At 52.2% G+C, this 15165-nt stretch overlaps 6 protein-coding genes across 6 annotated transcripts; 4 read left to right on the top strand and 2 right to left on the bottom strand.

Annotated features, from left to right (window-relative positions):
• Positions 1 to 960: 960 nt before the first annotated feature.
• PG997_010178 (uncharacterized protein) lies at positions 961 to 1815 on the top strand (the record flags this gene model as incomplete). The annotated part of the gene is made up of 1 exon (XM_066814493.1): positions 961 to 1815. One exon carries the CDS (start codon positions 961 to 963, stop codon positions 1813 to 1815), a length of 855 nt encoding a protein of 284 aa, XP_066666455.1.
• Positions 1816 to 1910: 95 nt separating this feature from the next.
• Positions 1911 to 3426, top strand: PG997_010177 (uncharacterized protein; the record flags this gene model as incomplete). Its single annotated transcript, XM_066814492.1, has 2 exons — positions 1911 to 2242; positions 2682 to 3426. 2 exons carry the CDS (start codon positions 1911 to 1913, stop codon positions 3424 to 3426), a joined length of 1077 nt encoding a protein of 358 aa, XP_066666454.1.
• A 585-nt stretch (positions 3427 to 4011) lies between these two features.
• Positions 4012 to 5121, top strand: PG997_010176 (uncharacterized protein; the record flags this gene model as incomplete). Its single annotated transcript, XM_066814491.1, has 1 exon — positions 4012 to 5121. One exon carries the CDS (start codon positions 4012 to 4014, stop codon positions 5119 to 5121), a length of 1110 nt encoding a protein of 369 aa, XP_066666453.1.
• Positions 5122 to 7270: 2149 nt separating this feature from the next.
• PG997_010175 (uncharacterized protein) lies at positions 7271 to 8569 on the top strand (the record flags this gene model as incomplete). The annotated part of the gene is made up of 1 exon (XM_066814490.1): positions 7271 to 8569. The coding sequence occupies one exon, from the start codon at positions 7271 to 7273 to the stop codon at positions 8567 to 8569; it is 1299 nt and encodes a 432-aa protein (XP_066666452.1).
• Positions 8570 to 9206: 637 nt separating this feature from the next.
• Positions 9207 to 11239, bottom strand: PG997_010174 (carboxylesterase; the record flags this gene model as incomplete). The annotated part of the gene is made up of 8 exons (XM_066814489.1): positions 9207 to 9382; positions 9497 to 9583; positions 9648 to 9745; positions 9805 to 9941; positions 10078 to 10346; positions 10407 to 10483; positions 10547 to 10624; positions 10935 to 11239. 8 exons carry the CDS (start codon positions 11237 to 11239, stop codon positions 9207 to 9209), a joined length of 1227 nt encoding a protein of 408 aa, XP_066666451.1.
• Positions 11240 to 12079: 840 nt separating this feature from the next.
• Positions 12080 to 13321, bottom strand: PG997_010173 (uncharacterized protein; the record flags this gene model as incomplete). The annotated part of the gene is made up of 3 exons (XM_066814488.1): positions 12080 to 12263; positions 12316 to 12801; positions 12852 to 13321. The coding sequence occupies 3 exons, from the start codon at positions 13319 to 13321 to the stop codon at positions 12080 to 12082; spliced, it is 1140 nt and encodes a 379-aa protein (XP_066666450.1).
• Positions 13322 to 15165: the final 1844 nt, after the last annotated feature.

Genomic DNA, 15165 nt, shown 5'->3' with positions numbered 1-15165 from the left:
GGGACATGAGAGAGCCAAGGTTGAGCACATGAAAGCGGAAATTGCTCGACTCAGGCTTGAGAAAACCGCGTGGCATCAGGATCGTATCTTCTCGCGACCGCAGCGTCCGTCAATTGGTCCAGATCAACAGGACCGAGCTCACCCTCCAAACCACCCCCGCTACGTCTTTTCAGGGGCAGCAGCGACAGTCAATACACCCACGAGGACGGAACGCTGGTATACGTCTCGGCGAATGGCAGCCCATTTGATGCGTGCAAACCGAATCCTCCTGGGAGAATATCCTCCCGAGTTTCAAGTTCTATGCACTATGGGTTTCCCTCCACGACTATTTTGCCCTTACACTTAAAGATCAAAAGTTACTGTTGGGTATCTCTAGTTCAGTCCCACCATCATGCTAAGTCTGGAGGAATACAGTTGGCAGAGTCTCGATCTGCCGGAACTGAGGAACAAAAGAGGAATCTAAATGATTTGAGGCACAAGATCGCCCACCCGCAGTTTTGTATATAAAAGCTCAATTACTATTTCATCTGCTCTGAATCCTCACCATTAGCTCTACTACCTGTTGCCGGTCCCTATGAAACCAGTTGCAGTGTATCATCAGCACATTTGTCCAGCAAATTTGTCCCCAACCGTGCTTTTCGAAACGAGGTTTATCAATGTGGCTGCGCTTACATCCATTCAATGTAAACAGACGTGGCACACCAATGGTGTCTACATTGTGAATCGTAGGTGACCATGAAGAGCTTCTGAAAATGTAAATGCACCTTGGTACACAACAATTGTCCCATCATTTTATCAGAAAGCTTCTATGCACATAACTTCTCTCGGTACATATTCCCTGGAAGGATTTCGTTCTAGCTCAACCCAGTTCACCCAACGAACCAACATCAGCAAATCGCAGTCCTCTCTAGCAAAAATTCTCTCTCTTTTTCTCGACACCCACTACCATGAAGAAATAAGATGGTTTCCTACATTGCCCCAGTTGCTCATCAGCTGGGCCTCGAAAAGGAAAAGACGGAGCGGCTAGAGTCAGAGATCAAGCGTCTCAATGGAGAGCTTATTAAGACCAGACTCGAGAATGACGCGTTGAGAAAACAGTTGGGCATGACACCCAAGCCCAGCCGCCTTCACCTTCGCCCCACCGCTGCTTCGGCCAACCGAACGAGGTCGGCAGCGCTCGTCGCGACACCTAAGCCGCCCCCGGCAACGCTGTGCAAGGGCAACAGCGGCAAGACTTACATCTTCAACGATGCGAACCTCGTCGATGTGACGCATATGATTGGGGCAGATCTCCGCGCGGATTGGGGCTCGATGTACAGCTTTCACCAGGCCACCGTATCATCCAGCCGGAAGACGCGAAGCAAAGTGATAAAGGCAAATCCTCGCTCATCAACGCCAATCGAGACCGAGTCCGCCTTTGAGCCCGACGAGTTGGAATCCACGACATTCACTGAGAGTGACGATGAGGAGGACACCACCACATTACTCGACGATGTTTCTGAGACAACTGATTCTGTTGAGCCGACTCTAGCCTTGGAGAAAATTACGCGGCTCCATGAAGTCTGGCAGAATAAAGCATTGAGTTTTGTGAAGATTCCGTCTGACATCGGCTGGGACCTCATGACAGAAGCTCACCATGTCATCGCCAAAGGGGCGTTCTACGATTACTCCAAGAAGCATGTCCCCGAACTTCAGAGAAAGAAGTTTCCCGGCGGAAAGCAGGAAGTCCTCCTAGAATACCATCGGATCGACGAATATATCAGCCACATACCCATGCCCCCACTGGAAAACCACTTCAACACTACATCGAAATAATAGTGGCTCTAAGGAAGACCAGGCATCTGAGGAATGCATGTAGCCATTTCGAAGGCCAGTGGATGAATTCCGGGCTCTACGACACGTACCTCACTATGGCGCAAGCCCTTGCTATAGCCCTCAACGACGAGCCGAGAGCGACTCGAGCTCGCGAACTACGAGACGAGCTCGGCAGGGTAGCAGCCGAAACACTGGACGAGCTCGAGTCATTGGGCTTATCGTCGATTCTCCCAACCAGGCATGAGTGGAAAGCCCATCACGAGTCGTTTTTCCAGAGCTTCTCCGATGCCTGCTCAGACGCAGATGTTTGCCTCAAGAAGGACGGTGTAAACTTCTCTCCAGCCATCATGTTGGCCCTTCGGGCATGGAGGGAGCGATCAATGGTCGAAGGTAATGAAGAGGGGACCCAGGAGGAGACGTCAGACGAGTAGGGACAGGGCCCAGATGGGGAGGATCGGAACTATTATGGGGAGCACTCACCAACTGGGGAGTCTGGTTGAGAGTGAGAAAAGGATGGGGTGGTGATAACGCGTCAAATGATGACAGCCCTCTGGTTGGCTTGATCATACCAAATCTCCAGCTCGCGATGGCCAACGCCCCAAGTAGCAGGTAGATTGCTAAGGGACCTTCGTGCTCATGATGATGATTAATTCCCTACACTCTATAAATCAATTAGTCGTCTGGCTCTTGTTGTCGAGAAAGTCTTATGGCGCTACATGGACTTGGCGCACTGAAGAGCGCCCATTTGGCGCAATTAATAGATGTTTATGCGTACTTTTTATACGTCTTCGTGTCTTTAGCATATTTGTTTTGCCAGCTTTTTAAAGAAGGAGATAACATTTTAAATATGGTACCGTTTACTTTAGCTCCGAGATCACGGAGCCTCCTTTGTGGGGAGTTGATAATGGGCAAGAATCTGTCGATGACGGAGGTCTTGCTGAGGAAGTAGCTCCTGGCGAGGAAGAAACATCTCATTTGGCCACCCGAACACGCATCTACGACACGGTGTTCGAGAATAAAGCCTCGACTTATGTCGAGATTGAGTCCACCGCGGGACTGCGACTCCTGACCAAGGCACTTAACATTGCCAGGGAGGCGTGGTCATACTTCTGCCTCTGCTACCAGTGGTCTATCTGGAGAGACTTCTTCCCTAGCGGACCGCACACGATTCTCCTGGAGACTCCGATGGTCCAGACCTATATCGATCACTGGCGCAACGACAATACACCGGGTGCAATCCTCCTGGGCGCCTCGAGTGCTCTCCGTTGCGTCACTCCTCTGAGAAACGCAGTCTGTCACTACATGCCAGAGCAATGGGATGTCGTGGGGTATGACCGCCTGCTACAGAACACCCAAGCTCTCGTCGTGGCCCTAAGCGACGAGCCGCGGGCACTACAGGTTCGGGAGCTCCGGGATGAGTTGCGAAGGCTGGCCGCGAAGACCCGTCAGGAGATTGAAAGTCTAGGGTTCGCATCTGTTACGCCCTTTCGCCGGGAGTGGAATCCTCACCACGAATGGTTCCTACAAAACGTGGCTGCCAGAGCAGATCATGGTGTGCAAGAGTACCACCATGGACCGGCGGTCTGGCTTGCTGTCGAGGCGTGGAGATGACAACGACAAAATCTGAGTTTGGATCAATTACCTCTGTAAGGCAAAGTACAATCTATGGGGCTGTTAGATGAATGAACCTATATCTCTATATAGACGTGGCCATCCATATGCTCCTCCTAATCTTTCCAATCTTCAGAATGGATAAACCCATCGTCTGTTTATACTGTGTCCAGTACTTAATATACAATTACATAACCTGCTTTTACCCTTTTCTTTTCAGTGCCAAGAGGTTTAGTACATTTTCAACGCATTGTCTTATTTGACGTAATTTCTATACTGAAACTGTGAGAATAATGTGACTGGCGTATATATGGCGAAGTTGGCGATACGTATCTATCGTTTGCATTCAATGATGCTCAATCCTACTTACTGAACACTTCAGCCCAGAAATCCTTCTACGTATTTTTCTCATCCACACAACTTCGATGCACTAACCATCTTTCATTCCTTCTCCGTGGGAATATTTTGTTTCATCCTTAGTAGATTCACCCAGAACACAACCATACCAAGAACATTGTTGTTCTGCCACGAACCCCCTTCTCTCCTCTCTTCTCCTCTTAGCACTCGTCTCCTCGGGAATGCAAAATGGTCCACTACATTGGTTCTGCTACACATCAACTGGGGCTTGAGAAAGCCAAGGTTGAGCGCCTTGAGGCCGAAATCGCCCGACTCAGCCTTGAAAATGCGGCTCTGCAAAGCAATGTCGACAAGCAGCATGATCGGACAAACAACGTAGCCACTTTGAGCAGTGGTTCAACAGCAAAGCAGAACTCAGCACCATCAAAATCGTATCTTCGTGCCACCGTAGCATCGACCAATCGAGCAAAAGCAGCAGAGACGGGCTCGACGTCCAAGCCACCGCCACCGTCACTGTTCAAGGGCACGCACAACAGACTATACACTCACGACGACGGGAAGCTCGTGGACGTCACCCATCGGGCTGGTATACGTGGAAAATTATGGCAGCCGGTTGGATACCTACGTCACACCGAATCCACTCGGGAGAAGATGACAGCACCCAAAGGCCCATGGACGGAACGACTTAAGAGCCGCGCAGACAGTTCCAACTCACATTCCGATACCTCGACTTGGGTCCCTCCAAAGCCAGACCCAATAGATTGGAGGGACCCTAACCAAAGACCGGTGCCGCGCAATGTTCCAGAGGGCACGCCTCATCCCATGGGAGAGACCCCAGCTCTAAAAGAGGAAACGCGGTTGGAAGTCCCCATCTGGAAAAACAAGGCTTCAATGTATATGAGGATACCGTCTGCATTCTCCTGGTGCGCCATGTCCGAAGCGCATGATCTTGCCAGAGGGGCGTTCCGCAGCTTCTGCAAGGTATATATACCCAGCCTTTACGAAATGGAGTTTCCCGGCTGCGACGCAGAGGTTCGCTTCGAATGGGTAGAGGTCAATTGGTTTCTTCGTTTCCCTATGGCCTCCGGCAATCATCTCGAAAGTAACGCTTATGTGGCGAAGGCTCTGAAAGAAGCGAGAAACCTACGCAACAAGTGTAGCCATTTCTCCACTCAGGATGAGAACGCCCAGCGGATCGACGATTATCTCAAGATCGCCCACACACTCACCGTGGCGTTGAACGACGCGCCAAGAGCGGCTAGAGCCAGGGAGGTGCGTGAAGAGCTGGCCCAGGTGGCAGCCGAGGCCTACGATAAGATCGAGGCCCTCGGATCTTGATCGTTGGTATGCATTCGACGCGAGTGGGAGGTTCATCATAAATATTTCTTCGACAACTTCAAGGAATTTCTGCCTCTTGCCACGTGGCTCCAACATGATGTAGACCCTTGCTTTGCGAAGGACGAATATGGGTTCTCGCCTCTCGTTGCACTGGCTGCCCATGCATACATGTGGCAGCAAGCCAACTACGATGAAGATAGTTCCGTCAAAGATGACGAAGAGTCAAAGGTTGGCGAGGAATGCATTGCACACAAGGAGGAGGATTTACTGAACGATCCACAAGGTGATGTCAATAACACCAGCGGCAGTTTTGTCGATCAAGAAGGCGGATCGATTCATCAGGAAGTTCAATACACCGAGGATTACGTTGAGTATCACACCAATATCAGAGAAAACGATCCAACAGAACAAATAGATGCATGTGATTAGGAACGGAGGTAACGTCCTGTATCCAGACGTTTGACGACATCACATACTCGCCCATGACTTGGCTGATCCCTGTCTCTCCAGGCGTCCGGAGAGCCTGGACGTGAGATTTGGAGCCAAGTGAGTCCCCAGCCCATCTGGAGAAAAGTGGATCGGGAGCACCATATCGTACAAAGAGCTTTTGGCAACTCGTACCGAGTTTGATACACTTTAATAGCTAATACACAACTCATACATCTATAAATATCTCTTAATTGATGGAATGTTTTTGAGTATCAGTCGTGTAATCGTTATGATTGTTATCCAATTTCTCCATGAAACAGTCGTAGGGCAATATACAAATAGCACAAGCATGATGTTCATAACTTCACTGGGCAAGCCTCACCCGACTCCCTGACCACGGTTCTATCGTCTAAGGTCATACTGTATGGCGGCTCAGGGAGTGTTATCACCAGCAAGAAGATCGACGATGCCATCGTCGTCGCCCTCAAAGGAGATTACAATAACCAACCCTTCTTTACGAAGCATATAGGGGGCAACTTTACCCCGTTCAAATCCGAGGTCGACACCATCCTCGGCAATATGTTCAGAGATGCCGCGACAGAAACCCTTCTCTCCGCTCATATGGAAGGAAACGACGGCTGAGAGTTTATCTCCAAGCTACAGGCTCAAACTAGGCCGATCAGCTGGACCATACCGCCTTTGGTGCCCTTTTCCGCCAGCACGTCCGCACCTTTGCCTTTGGTCCATCTCCGGTTCTTCCGCGTCTCGGTCGGAGGTAAAAACTAGCAAATATGTCTGCGTCCGGCGCTGGGAGGTCCCCTCCATGGTTGTCCTGGACGTCTCTGGTCATCGCGGCCTTCCACTCCTCGAGCGTATCATCACTGACGTTCAGGGCGCCTCCGTACGGAAAATTTCGATTCGGAAATGCGCCCTCGGGCGTCTTGAGACGAGGGGGCTCATTTCATTGTGCACGTTTGCCAGATGGCTAAGGGAAACATGTCTAGCCTACGTTTTGGGGAGCACGTTGTCATTGTTGCCTTGGTGGGCTGCTCGTTTAGATACCGGCTGCTACTATCGTCAAAATTGTTGTCCCCAGGATGGTCTTCAATTGCCACTGAATTGGAGATCGCCAAAGGTCCGGGGTTTTAAGCTGCAACATGTCCCATAGCTACAGCGGTCTGGACAGCCCCTAGTCGACGGCCCTGATAGCCGAACGTCACTGTCGCTGCCAACTGGATATCCTTCACCATCGAGGATAGCGGTGACGAGATTTACAAGAGAAAAGGAGCTTCCACGAGATACGCAGATGTTCTAATGTCCAATAGTGACTATACGCCCCTCAATCTCAATTCAGTCTACAAACAATTGTCTAAAGGCCCCGGGCCTGGAAGACCACACACGAATTCACAATCAATGTGACCAAAGTGTGAATGCTAGGTGTAAGGGGCTTTTTGATCCGTGTTGCCGTAGAAAATCGTCCACCACCAAATGTTTCCCATCCACTTTTGTCGCAACAACTGCGACCTACTAACCGCCCTTCCTCAATTCATCCTTGCATTTGTTTCGTTTCATCCCCAACACTTCTCACTTTACCAAGAAACAAAACAATAACGCAGTTGTTTGCACCAAGCGCATTCAGCTTCTATTTCCTTTTCCTTCTGTTCCTTTTTTCCCCTTTTCTCATCAACAAGAGACCCATCTTGTTTCGTCAGCAAGCAGGATGGCGTCCCACCAAGCGACACTCAACGAGGACAATAAGCGCCTCATGAGGGAAATTGCCAAGCTCAAGCTTGAGAATGGCATCCTGAGACGCAGGGTCAAACCAAGCGCGCCGCGCAATGTCCCACAGCTGAAAGAACCCTCCGAAACGACCGACAAGTCGTACCTCCGACCGACTATCGCCTCCTTGAACCGAGAGAAGGGAGCGGAGGAAGAGAGGCCTGCGCCGACCAAGCCGGCACCTACGATGCCTCAAGTAACGTACCCTACAATGGTCTATCCATACATGCAACACACTGTATCCTCGTACGAGAAAGCAATCTACGGGTCTTCGCGTAATCCACGGAGCGCAGTTTGGGGCAGCTCAGAGGATGGGAAAGCGACGATGGTGGATTGCTATGAGGATGAGTCGAACTTGTGGGGTACGAATGGCTTCGGAGAGAACCCGTGGGAGGAATCATCGAAGGAACCGCCTGCCCCTTTGCCGGCCCCTGTGCCGGCCGAAGAGGTTGAGGCCCTGAAACAACAGACGCGCCTTTGTGATTCCAGCTGGGAGAACCCCGCAGCATCGTACATGGTAATCCCCTCAGTTATCGGCTACCGACTTCTGTCCGAGGCGCTTTCTGGCAGTAAGGGGGCCTTCCATGACTTTTGTAAGAGGCGCGGACCCCGGCTTTGGAGATGCGAGTTCCCCGGTGGCCCTCAGGAAGTACGATTCGAGGCTGCCCTATACGACGATTATCGCGCAAAGTTCGACATCCCGGGTGTACCAATTTACCGTCTTCTAGATGGAGCCAGGAAGTTGAGGAACCAATTCAGCCACTTCCCAGGGCAGAGCGGGAACCACGCCGCTGACTACGACCACTACATCGAGTATGCGCAAAGCCTCGCCGTGGCACTAAACGACGCCCCGAGAGCCAACAGACTCCAGGCTTTGCGCGACGAGCTGAGGGTCGTCGCCGCCGAGACGCTCCGGGAAATAGAGAACCTGGGCTGTGCGTCAATCGCCTGCAATCCTCATTACTGGGAACCACATCACGATGCCTTCTTCTATCATTTCAGAGTCTATCGAGACAATGACCATCCCTTTCCAAGCATTGATGGCTTCTTGTTCTCTCCTACGATCGCGTTGGCTGTGCAAGCCCACTTATGGCAGAATAGTATATACGGGGGCAGCGGATGTTTCCTTATGCCAGAGGAATCAGACCAGTCAGATCAGGCAAACCATCCAGAGGCCACAGAGACACCAGAGGTCACAGAGACACCAGAGGCCACAGAGATACCAGAGGACCTGTCTTAAATACAGTGAAAAGATATGTCTCTGAGCGAAGAAGTTTAGGAGTACAGGTTAAATCCTCCAGAGAAAGACTGAACCAAGAGAAACACGTAACAATGCGACCACAAGTGCGGCGACCTAGTTTCTCACGATTTATTGGACGCCGAGTCACTCTTCCCTCTTAGTCCGGATGGCTGGCCTCAACTGTCTGCAGGTGGTAGCATTACCGCCTGAGAAAGCTTGCTGTCATACGTACTTGGCCCATCACAACAACGGGCGAGAATAGTGCTCGCATTATCCGAGCTGGCCGACCTCCACCCCCGCCGACTGTTAGGGGAAACTGGACATCGGTTGAAAAGACAACACAAAGTTATACGCAACAGAAAGGGACATCAGCGAGATATACAGACATCCGTAATATCTAATAATGAATAAACACCAAACCCTCGTGCTCATTCTAGTTTCCAGGTGACTCGCTTCAATCCCACGTAGTCGTTCGATCTTCCGATCGTGACCATGCCATCGCTCTCATTATCATATAAAGTGAAGGCCTAATGCTGGTTTCCTCAGGAGAACCTGCCTGAACATCACGGACATTGCCCAACTCGTAGACAGCGTGGTTGCATACATGACCACTCGTATAAAGCAGGCATATGCCCCTTTACTCATCCGAACAGTCACTGATGTCGGCCACCGACGGCGGAGCCAACTGTGCAGCCTCAGTGCCATTCCCAAACAAGACCACCGTCTCTCCGTCAAGGCTGTACTTGGGCCATACCAATCCGCTGCTCGTAGAGGGGTCTTTGTAGGGGTCTGTGGCGAAGGCTACCCACATGTCTGGATGAAGAGATGGTAAGTTAGCTAGTGATTCTAGGTAGAAAGTTGGTGGCCTCTAAGGTACCGCCACAAAGAACAGGGATTGCTTTTGGGAGAGAAAAAGGGGGTACGAACCTTCCATCGCATAGCTGGTCTGCCATTCCAACTCAGTCGAATTCCCACGGAACTGGTAGTGCGTCCCGAAGATAAGGGGCAGATCGGCTGAAATCAGAGGCTGTTTAATATTCCGCTTGATTTGACCAGACAAGTGGCATCGAGAACTTACAGCTGTGCATGGCTCCGAGCCAGTACCGCGGGGTAATGTTGGAGAAGTTCCCCGCGAACAAGTAACGATAGGTGATATGGCCATTATCAAGCCGATCTCTGCTCACCCCATTAGCACGACGAGTCTCATTCTGTATGAGTTTGTCAAGGAGACTAACTTGAGCTCCTCTCGCAAGCTGCAGTCGAAGCCGCCCACTGGGTTATTGGGCGGCTTTGGGGGTGGTGTAGTTGCGTTCTTGTCAAATCCACCACCGAGGGCAGCCGCCTCGTTGGAAGTAGTCCCCGTGATCAAAGGCTGTATTGTTGCATCGATGCAGTCAGTCTTCCAAGTCAAGTTACCTAACTCTTCTTCCGGAAAACGTACCACTTTAGCCACCAATCCTTTCTCAAGCCTCTCCGGTGTAGTTGGAGAAGGTGGTGATGTTATCAACAACCGCCCCGAACGTAGGCACATCCTCGCGCCGAGACTGGAGGACGCTCTGGAGTGTCTGAGCCGGAATTCCCTGCATGCAGGCGAGTTCCGATTCTGCGTCCAGACCTCCACAGCCAACGATGTCTGCGAGTTGCGAGAACTTATTGACACTGCCGCTGTCATCGTCCGAGCCGGGACCGATGCCCACAGTTCCGGAGTTGGCAATGGCGCCGGCAATGATGGGGTCCTCGCCGTTGGCGTATACGTAGGAAGCAGTCAGTCCGGCGCCTTGTTGCGGTACTGTTAGCTAGGGGCAGTCCAACTGACGTCTTGACTTCTTTGGCTAACCTGCACTTTGGCCCCATAGAACCATACGTTCCGGATCACCTCCAAAAGCCTCGATGTTATTCTTGGCCCATTCAACTCTTCATACTCGTCAGCAAGCCGGATTATTGATTCTTCTTGCATCATCCAGGGGCCGTACTTACACCAGTCTTGCATCAAGGAATCCTGCATTCGTCATCGCGCCATTGGCACCAGGGAACCCGAACACGTTGAGTCGATAGCTAACCAACACGACTCACAGTCAGCATAGGCATCCTTACCACCATCACGATACGGCCGATAAGGCTTCACCCACTTGAACGTAACCACAATATGCGTCTGCATCCTCTGCACCCACTGATCCGGCACCTGATACGGCGCATGCCCCCTCCTTCTTGAAATCCCCCGCCGCAAACCCAAATAATCACTGGCACCTTCTCCTTCCCCTTCCCCTCCCCCTCTGCCCCCCGCCCCCACCGGCCTCCGCGGCGCCCACAAATTCAAAAACAAACAGTCCTCCCCCTGCGGATCCTGCTGCTGAAACTCAGGCACCAGCTCCCACCAGAGCCCCGTGTAGTTGCCCCCTGCTGCACGCAGACCGTCGGCCAGTCGCGCGCGTAGCGGTGCAAGCCGTCGTCCTCGGCCGCCACGGGCGGCAGGAACCGCCGCGCCCCCTCGGGCGCCTGCCCGTACCGGACCCCGCGCCACTGGTTCACGTCCGGGGCGGTGGCCGTGTCGACGAAGCCCGTGTAGCGCCCGCTGGTCGTGTTGACGGTCAGCTCCTCGTCGTACTGGGTCTGCGCCGCGGCGCCGCCGACGAGGCCGGTGGCGAGGAGGAGAGCTGTGGGAAGCTGCATATTGTGTGCGTGTGTGCGTGGGAGGGCGTGCATGAACGACCAAGGCAGACAATTGGCAGCAACGAAGCGTGCAGGAGCTGCAAAGAGAAGGGAAACATCGGCGCTTTATCAAGGACCAAGTACGCCGAATGCTAATTCCATTAACCATCCAGCCATCTACGCCTTCATCGAAGAGGGGTTCCCATCACCGGCATGCGAGCTCCTTGATGATGACGTGCGCTCGCATGCTCCCGTGTCCAGCAGGAGAAATCCCGCGAATTGAAGGAACTTCCCCGCGCTCCCCCATTCTTCAATCCCGGCCAAGCGAGATGTTGAATGCGGAGTGTCAATTGGCGATGTAGATCCCTGCCCGCTCCGCAACATCGATATTAGCCAGGCCAAACTCGCCAGTTGCCGTACTTATCCAGTCCATACAACATCTTGGCACTACGATGTCGACAAGTTTATCAACCAATCAAGGTCTGTGACTGGCTTATAGTGACACATTATGTGAACTCCGATATGGTGACTACGGGCAAGGGCTGTGTTGCAGAAGCAGACCGCGGAAGGTTGTTATTGACACCATTAGACAGCTCTTAGAGAATACCAGAAATTACGGCCTTCCCATCTGTCAAAAAACAATAGCCCGCCGACTACATAGCATATGTTGCACCCTCTCAAAATATAACTCCCCGGTGCTGTAGCCTGCCAAGATTGTAGACAAATGCCGTGAGCGTCTTCATGTTCAACCACAACCACCATCCTCTCCCTGCTTCCAGCACTATACTCCCATTAACTATGTATCGTAGCCCCAACAGTGAACAAACCACTTCAATGGAATCAAACACGTTACTAGAATTATCAATGGTGCGTAACCCAGAAATTGATCGCCACCATGCCATTCGAGGGACCTTTAGCGACCGGGATATTTGGACACGTATCCGCGAAGGTTGCTTCCACATGGTCGGGTTCGCCGGGGGCATACTTCAGCGCACAGTATGTCTTGGATTCCGCTAGTCTTCTACGGACATCGTAGGACGAGATTCTACAGCACAATTAGTACTAAGTCTAGCCTTGTATAGAGCCGGAACACTTACTGGGCAATCTGGTTGAGGCCATCAACGCGTGCCACATTCACACTGCATGTATAGCTGAAGATCAATTCGCTGTAGCGGCCCTGACCGAGCCAGTTGCTCACATTCCAGAATCCTGTCGTGACATCGAGGGCCGTTTGTAGTCGCTTGCAGTCGTCCCAAATTGGCGACTGTTCGGTAGTCAGACAGGCGCGAGTACCTAGAATGCACTTCGGTACGGGCAAGAGTGTATTGTTCCACTTCGTGGTGAGAAGCTCGAGTGGTTGGGTCGACTCCGAAAGATTCGGAACATCCACAGCTCGTCTCGAATTGAATTCACCATCAGGCGAGTGAATCCACAGCTTGAGTCGTGCAAGGCCGCCGTCGGGCCCGGTGTTTGGGCAGTCGAGTGATACCTTTGCACCCACACGAATGACGTTGCCGGGGTACACGACGCTACAAGACCGTCCGGCATTGGTCATCCACGAAGTCACGTCCACGGTAGAGATCCTGCTATAGTCAGTGCCAACTCCAGTTTGTCGGGGTCCATGAATGCCTACTGTGCACCGTCATTGATATGGTCATCATCGCGTGCCAGAGATAGAATGCACTGGCCGTAGAAGCCCAGCATACCGTACAGGTTGCGCTGCTGGAAGAAGCTCACGTCCCAATAGCCAGGGGTGGCATCGAACCCGTCCTTGAGAACAACGCAATCATCCCAGATGGCCGACTTGTCGGTGGTCGTGCATGACCGAGACTTCAGCGTGCAGAGCCGTCCGATAGTGGGATCAGAGTGCCAGGAGATAACGAAGTCTTGATGGGCATCTAGCTCCTGAGATGGAGCTGTTGGAACTGCCTCCTGTGCTACTGGTGCACCCGCTTCCGTGTTGTCCGGGACGAAGCTTTCATGGAAGTAGACGGGGACGACGGTGCCGTCGCTCTGGGTGATATTGTACTCGATGAAACCTGGCTTGATTGGTTCAGCGAAGCCAACGAGGCAGAAGAGAGAGAGAATTGCAGTGAGAAGCATGATGGGCCAAACGAGGGATGGCCAGTTGTTCTTCGAATGCCCCAGGACGGGTCGATAGTGCAAAGTGAAGGGTGGCCTGTCTTGCAAGTGCGTATAGGGTTAATCCGAGATTGATCAGAGAAGGTGACTTGAACGAATGTTACCAAGCGAGGTCTTGGAGGAGAACGTGTGATGGGGAGAGGATGTTGTCAAGCGACCTGTCTTGGAGGAGAATGTGAGATGGGAAGAGAATGCCAGAGCCCAAGTCCAGAGATCAAGAAATGTGTTCACTTCCAAGACGACATGAAGACAAAGCAGGAACCCATAGCATCTTGCCAGCGATGCGTCAGTAATCAGTTATGGTCAAGCGATGTCCTGGCAAGGGCGAGGGCATCTGCATGGCTATCAGGGGCCATATGGCAGTTGCTGTAGGTAGCGCTCAGAAACCATCGGCCATTGAACGAAGGCAGGCGTGCGCTGGATTAGACGCAATAGGAGAGTTATCTTCGTGGTTTCCATGTATATGCCTACCAGACATAAAGCATGGCCCTGCCGCCGCTTCAAAGCACCGCGCCTTCTTCAAGTTTCGTTATGGATATCTGGACGGGCAGCGGATTGGACAAGCCGCATGTGAAAGCACGAACAGCTCTTGCAACTTTCATCTTTTTTCATATTGCAAGACCAATCCATACTACATGATATGTAGTAGGTAGTTGCGTAGGTCCTACATTGTCGTCATGATGCAAGTCCGTTTGAGCATGGTCGTGAGGGTTTCCCAAATGAGGAAGGGGAGATATCAAGAAGTATCAATGACCAATCAACGCGCCCGCGATGGAACCGCGGGGGCTACCGTCAAGTGTGAGCAAGGCAAAGCCACACCCACCGAGGCGCAACGCACAAGACAAGGTTGGTTGTGCGCCTGCCACATTTCGCTCGCTGCGTGCCGTGCCGTGCAGTGTGCAGTTGTTCTCCTACATGCCTAAAGCAGTTACCTTCCCTTCCTTACCTAACTTAATTGAAGCGTGATGCGGGCGGCAGTCGTGCAAAATGAGGACCCGGGGGGACACCACCTAGTAGTAGCGGCAATGGCGTAACACAGATTTGCTTGCTTCGACCGGCAGTCTCATTCCCGATGATCGACAGTTTTTGCCTGGGGGGTTGCTGCTGGCTGCATGTTGTTGCTTTTCGGATCTGCCTGCCAAGGAGGGGAACGCACTCGCAGGGGTCGTGGTGGGCACTGGTGGGACACACCGGGAAATACAATGGGAGGAGGAGGAAGGAAGGAGTCAGAGACGGGACTCAAACAGACAGGCAACGTGACAGGCACACAGGCACACAGGCAAACAGGCGGGCACGCAGACCAGAACCAAAACGGCTACCTGCGGCCGGGCGTCATTTACCAGATACAACATTTTGGGTAGCGGAATTTTTTCATTACGGCAGATGCCCGCTAAGCCCTCCCGGTAGAGGGAAAGGACCCCTGGTAGGCTTAGCGAATGCTTGACTTTTGCTTGTTGTTTGTTACCAGCTCTGTCTGCCCACCTGTATGTACTGCGAAGGGCGTGGAAAGGGCCATTTTTGGGCACATACAACGGGGAACCTGTCCCCTCTCTCAGGCTGCGAGATGCAAATCTGACGATGATTATGTCAAGAGGCATACACCATCTGGAGTTTTTGCCCACAGATCATGGAGTTGCAGCAAGAAAAAAAAGCTGGTCATGCAGCTGTGCCTGTGACTGTGACTGCGACTTTGGAGACTTTTTTTTTATTGCTGACCGACAAATCGCAATGTTAAACCCCCCCGCGACAGCCAGCTGTGCGTGGGGCGTTTGGGAACTTAGCGACAGCACTGGGCACTAGCACCT

Source organism: Apiospora hydei (assembly GCF_038363865.1).
Source record: "Apiospora hydei strain CBS 114990 chromosome Unknown utg000007l_segment0_segment0, whole genome shotgun sequence".
Taxonomy (NCBI): Eukaryota; Fungi; Ascomycota; class Sordariomycetes; order Amphisphaeriales; family Apiosporaceae; genus Apiospora; species Apiospora hydei.
Note: the sequence above shows the minus strand (reverse complement) of the source record. Positions and strands in the feature narration are given on the sequence as shown.